Genomic DNA, 6300 nt, shown 5'->3' on the forward strand with positions numbered 1-6300 from the left:
AGCAGGGATGGGATGGGGGCAGCCTGAGCAGTGGATGCCCATCTGGGAGGCAGGACCCCACACTGAAACATCATCCACTGCTTTCTCACGACTTTGGCAGGGAGCTGGATCAGAAGTAGAGCAGCTAGCCTGGGCTGGAAACGATGCCCGTGTGGGATGGTCACCATAAATGGCGCTTCACTCACAGCACCACAGTTCTGGTCCAAGGTGGGGCTCCCTGTGAGCCTGGGGGGCCCAGGGCAGTCTCCTGCCTTCCCCACCTCTCCCAAGCAGCACTTCAGGTACCAATCTTGGGGTCTGTAGAGCGGAGGCAAGGAGTGGGTTTTGGAAAGGCAGTCAGTGGTGGGCCCAGGAAGGGAGGTAGGTGTTCCCCTGGTGAGCTTGGTCACCTGGTCCCCACATCTGGCCTCTTACAGCCTAGAAATGGGTATGGCGACAGCCCCACCCTGCCAGGCTAGAGAGGCCAATGTGGGCTCAGGTTGCCCTCTGGCCCATGGTAGTGGTGACCCTAGGCCTTTCTGAGAGAGCGTGCTGGGTCTGCGTTCCCTCCCACCCCGACCCCAACACGGGTCAGAAGCTGAGGGTTCCTGACCCAGGGACTGTGCTTCTGCAGGCGCCCTCAGGCGCTGTCCCTGGCTGGGGGCTCACCCATCCCCACAGAGCAGTGAGGTTATAGATTTTCTGTCCAGATGCGAGCCTGAAACCGGCTGAGGATGCTGGAAAGGCATGTGGTTGGGGTGGGGGGTCGCCTGGGAGAGGGGCACAAGAAGATCCCTTGGGGCAGTTTGGGGAGCTCAGCTCGTTATCAGAGCCCTGAGAAGGCGTGACCCAGGGGTGGAGCACAAGCAGAGGAAAAGCAGTGTGAAAGCAGTGTGAGGGCACTGGTCGGCAGTGACACGTGAGGTCAGGAGCCCCGGACAAGCTATGGGGACTATCAGGCTGTGGCCAGGGTCCCACATTCACAGGGGTGGAGGTCCAGGACCCCTCCTTCCTGCTTCCCCTACTGGCTCTGTGCCCAAGCATGGGGTAGAAGCTTCCTGAATGTTCCGCGGGCCCTGCGCACCAGAACCCCCCTGCGCCCAATGCCCACTCGACCCTGCGTACGGTGCTCCCCTCTGCCCACCCCGGAAACAGTCATGCCTGCACATGAGATGTGTGGGGTGTTGGCATGCCAGCCAGCGGGGCAGGCAGAGGGACTGTGGGGTCCCCGAGGCCTTGGAACCACTGTCAAAGTTGGCCAGCGACCCCGGCCCGACTCCTCCATCCCGGGTACCAGGTGGGGCAGGGTGCCGCAGCTGGATCACTCCCTTAGTGAGGCCTGGAGAAGACTCTGTGCCAGGTCTGTCTGGTGTGCCCACGGAGAAGTGCCCAGGAGAAGTTTCCCCAAAGGAAACTTGTGGGTTGAGCTGTAGTTGAAGGACACCCAGATATGGATACAAAATAATTTATTTAAAAATGCACATCCCAGCCCTAACCCTGCGTGGGGAGCAGGCCTGGTGAAATGTGAGGAAGGAGGCCACCCTGCCCTCTGAAGGGCCAGTACTTCCCCCACCCCTTGGGGTCCATGCCGAGGGGTTGGTCAGCGAGGCTTGGGTCCAGAGACGCCCAGGCGGGTCTCCCAGGACTCGGGGGCTCTTGCAACTGGCACGTAGACTTTGGTACTTGCTTGGCCAGGGTTCTGGCATCTACGGAGCTGCCCAGGCGTGTGGCCCTAGTTGTCAGCCAGCGGTCCAAGGGTGAGCGCGGTGGGGGCAGCGGTGACCGCGTGGGGCCGGGAGAGGCAGCGCAGGTTCCCGGTCTTGAGGGCGCACTGCAGGGGCCACAGCGCGAGGCAGCAGAGCAGCAGCAGCAGCACAGATGTGAGCGCCAAGCGCCGCCAGTCCCAGCAGCGGGCCCAGCAGCGGGCCAGGTGGCTGCGGCGAGGGACCGGGACAGCCGGGGGTGGGGCAGGGTCCGGCTTGGTGAGGCCCACGTCCACACACATGAGGCCAGCAGCCGTGGGCGCACCAGGTGGCAGACGGCAACAGAGCTTGGTGCCCTCCAGCCACACGTGCTCCTCCCGCCGCAGGTGTGAAGGCATCTTGGCTTGCAGCTGGCGGCTGGTGCGCAGGGCTGGGGCACCGGTGGGTGGCACAGCCGTGGGCTGCCGGCAGAATGGACAGGGCACAGCGTCCCCCCCAGGGCGGTGAGCAGGTTGGGCGGCTGCAAGCCGGGCCAGGCACTCAAGGCAGAAGACATGGGTACAGGATAACTCCTTGGGGGTCTTGAAGATGTTGTCATAGCCGGAGAAGCAGATGGAGCACTCCAACGGGGAGGCCACCTTCTCGGAGCCAGGGGTGCCGGGGGACCTGGGGTTGCTGGCCGAACCAGGGGACCTGGGCTCTTGGGCTGTGGGGCTGCTATGGCTGGGGGGTGAAACTGCTGTGTGCCACACCTGATGGGCGGATGCCATGGCTCTGAGCTGTGGAGCAGAGACCATCTTGAGTGACCGCAGGGAGAGCGTCCGTGAGGAAAGCCTTACCCTGACCACACTGCGGGGGCAGGGCCAGTGGTCTCAGGAGACCAGGACAAGGTGGGGCTGGTATGGTGTTCATGTTCCTGTCGGGCTCTAGGGGTATTCCCGGCAGCGAGAATGGACAAGGGAACTTAGAGGGGGAGCACAGGGCCCTTTGGGGACATGGGCGCTTTGTGGGCCACTGGGTGGGCCCTGGAACCGGGGGCCAGGCAAAGCTGATCCAGTGCTAGGGGGTCAGGGACAGCCTGAGTGGAGGCCAGGGGCCAGCACGACCAGCCCGGCCGACTGGGGGGTGGTCTAATGCAAGGGGAGGGACTCGGGAGCCTCTGCCTGTCGGGGTTACAGCTGCCGTTCCCTGACTGGGGCCCCAGAGGTGACCTCTCACGGTGCTGGCTTGTCACTTGAGGTGCTGTCAGGTCATCCTGTGACTCGCAGTCAGGTGGCAACACTGACATGAGGGCCCCAGGCATCCAGTGTGTGAGGTCACCACATCCTGGGGGCGGCAGCGGCCACCTCAGCACTGTGCAGCTAGGGACCTGGCGCCAGCCTCCCCCCATCCCCAAGCTCAGGCGGAGCAAGCCTTACCTGAGGGCCAGGGCTCAGTGACTCCTGGGCATCGTCCACTCTGCCGCCACAGCTGGGCTTTGAGGCTCGGGGTTCCTTGGCTTCCTTCACGTGGCCTTCTTCACTGACCTCTGCTCCACCTGGCAGGTGTCTGTCCAGGGCTGGGCAGCTGCCCCGTGCTTCTTGCTTGGCAGGGAGCTGGCGAGTGTTCTTACAGGCATGTAGCTTAGGTGCAGGTGATGGCCTTCCTCAGGCAGGTGTACTTATACCTTCCAGCTCATGCTGATCAGGGGTGTGGCCCGGTCCTGCGATTGGTCAGGCTCCAGCCTTTCCCTGGTAGGCCAGGTAGCAGGAGGGCGGGGAGCCAGGCATGGTGGAGGATGGTCAACAAGGCCTGCACAGCTGGCAGGGTCTGGCCATGGGTTAGGGTCATGGAACCACAGCCATCCCCTGAGGCCAACCTCGGCTACAGCAACCCCTCCCCCCACCTACTGGGAGGGTTAGAGGTCAGGGCTGGGCCACTGGTGAGGATGGGTTAGTCAGCAAGTGCCTCTGAGGCTTCCTAGGGTGAGGGGAGGGTTGGCTCTGGCAGAGGGGGTTCGACGGGGACGTCCTGGTAGACCAGGGCTGGGAGGGTCCTCCACTCCATCAGGCACAAGGGGACAGACTCAGGGCTTTAAACGCTACTGCTAGGCCCCACAGGGAGGGGACACTTGGGGCCCCCGAGCATCCTGGTGCCCAAAGCCAGAACTCACAGGAGACTGCGGCTTGGGGGTTGGCAGGAAGTGGGGGAAAATCCCAGGAAAAGGCTAAGCAGGATGGACAGTGACGAGGAGTCAGCTGCTGCCTCCAGGAAGCTCCCCTGGGAATAGCTGGGCTCTGAAGTCACTGAGCTCCTTACTGAACACTCAGCACCCTGAGGCTAAGGTGACAGGGCCTGGGGAATGTTCAGCACGTGGGGCTGAAAGGTAGGTGGCAGGAGCAGCCAGAGCGTGTGTGGGCACACACACCTGTGTGCCAGTGTGGCTGAGTACAGGTACATACGTACGTACGTACACACACACACACACACACACACACACACACAGCCAGACTTCACTTGCAGTTCTCTGCCTAGACCTCCAGGGTTTCCCTGGCTAAGGCCCTCACGTATCCCTCACGTATCCCTTTAGACCATGGAGGACTGAGCACTTTACCCAGGGCTACTAGGTAAAGCCTGGCCAGAGGCAGTCATTCGGTGTAGCAGCTTGCTAAAGTGCCACACAGAGCAGCATTTCCCAGATGGAGATCAGGGGTCCCAACCCCTTTCACTGCTGACTCACACCTGGCAGGGGGCACGTGGCAACACATCCAGGAACAGCACGTGGAGTTCTGGGTGCTCCATCTGGTGAGTGAAGCCATGGGGGAAGAAGCCACTTTCTCCCCAAAATAAATGAACTTTAAAAGGGGGGCAGGGCTCTGGCCCAGAGGATGTGGCTACTCCACATTAGACTGCCTACTGATGCAGCTGGCAGCAACAGGGAAGGATGTCCCAGTTGTCCTAGGATCCTGCCTTCTGGCTCAGACAGCCCCAACCTGCAGGCACTTGGGGAGTGCGTGAGGGGGCTGGAGGACCTGGTCCTCTGCCCTTCATGTAAAGAAAGGGAGGAAAGGATAAAAAAGTGGGGGAAAGGCTAGCGTTGTGACTAAACTGTGTGGGCTCCAGTTCTAGTCTTGGCTGCTCCACTTCCCATCCAGCTGGGAAGAGCACTAACAAATGGCCCCCAAAGTGCTTGGGCCCCTGTATCCACATGGCAGACAGGAATTTTCCACCTCCTGGCTTTGGTCCAGTCCTGGCCACTATGATCATTCAAGATGAGCAGGCCGATAACAGCTCTCTTCTCTTTTTAAAGATTTATTTTATTTTTATTGGAAAGGCAGATATACAGAGAGGAAGATCTTCCATTCAATGGTTCACTCCCCAAGTGGCCATGACAGCTGGAGCTGAGTCAATCTGAAGCCAGGAGCCAGGAGCTTCTTCCAGGTCTCCCACGTGGGTACAGAGTCCCAAGGCTTTGGACTGTCCCTGACTGCTTTCCTGGGCCACAGACAGGGAGCTGGATGGGAAGTAGAGCTGCTGGGATTAGAACCAGTGCCCATATGGGATCCTGGCATGTTCAAGGCAAGTACTTTAATCGCTATACTATCGCATCGGGCCCTAAAAATTTTTTTATTGGAAAGTCAGATCCACAGAGAGAAGACACAAAGATATTCCGTCTGCTGGTTCACTCCTAAAGTGGCCACAGTGGCCAGAGCAAAGCTGATCTGGGGCCCGGAGCCTCCTCAGGGTCTCTCACACAGGTGCAGGGTCCCAAGGCTTTGGGTCATCTGCTACTGCTTTCCCAGGCCACAAGCAGGGAATTAGACAGGAAGTGGAGCAGTCAGGACATGAAACAGCCTCCATACAGGACCCTGATGCATATAAGGTGAGGATTTAGCCGCTAGGCTGCAGCGCTGAGCCCTGTAACTCTGCTTTTCAAACAAGATGGGGAATGGAGGTGCTGGCAGCTCCAGCCCAGAGGCCACTTACCATGCAGGTCCTCAGGGAGGGAGGGGTCCTCCCTGGTCCTCTGGGCACCACGCCAGGCTTCTCCCATGGAGGTCAGACAGGAACAGACTGCACTTGCCCTGGCCACAGCCCGCCCCCCCACACCCCCAGCCAAGCCGGGCCTTTCTCTGCTATTGAATCCTTGTATTTTTTTCCAAATTATTTTATTTGAAAGGTGGCATGTCTCATCCACTGGGTTACTCCTATGTCTGCAGCATCTGGGGCTGGGCTGGAGTCTGGGTCCCCACAGGTGGCAGACCCTTGTCTGGAAGCCACTCTCCAGCACAAGGAAAGGGTAGAAGCTGTCCCCCAATGCCCCCAATGTTTAGGATGAGTCTGAGGATGGCGGGCCCCTCCTCCCCTCACTGCCCACTGCAGGCTTTAGTGTGATCCCGCCAAACCTGGCTGGTGCAGGTCAGCACCTCCCCAGGGCAGCATGGTGGTGGCAGAGGTGGGGTGGGGGTCACGCTGAGAGCCTCCGCCTTCCTATCCTCAGAGCCATGAGGAAGAAGGCTCCTGTCTGTGTGATGCCAACTTCCAGTGGCACTCCTGCCCACAGCTGGGTGAGCAGATGGTTGGGGGCAAGCCAGACCCCAAGGGGCACAATGATGCTGCCTCTCTCCCCAGGAGCTGG

At 60.4% G+C, this 6300-nt stretch overlaps 1 protein-coding gene across 1 annotated transcript; it reads right to left on the minus strand.

Annotated features, from left to right (window-relative positions):
• Positions 1-1590: 1590 nt before the first annotated feature.
• RNF223 (ring finger protein 223) lies at positions 1591-2452 on the minus strand. Its single transcript, XM_040987635.1, has one exon. The coding sequence runs from the start codon at positions 2450-2452 to the stop codon at positions 1712-1714; it is 741 nt and encodes a 246-aa protein (XP_040843569.1). The 3' UTR covers positions 1591-1711.
• Between the last annotated feature and the right edge of the window lie 3848 nt (positions 2453-6300).

Source organism: Ochotona curzoniae, unplaced genomic scaffold, assembly GCF_017591425.1.
Source record: "Ochotona curzoniae isolate NIBS_2020 unplaced genomic scaffold, NIBS_Ocur_1.0 contig_4792, whole genome shotgun sequence".
Classification (NCBI taxonomy): domain Eukaryota; kingdom Metazoa; phylum Chordata; class Mammalia; order Lagomorpha; family Ochotonidae; genus Ochotona; species Ochotona curzoniae.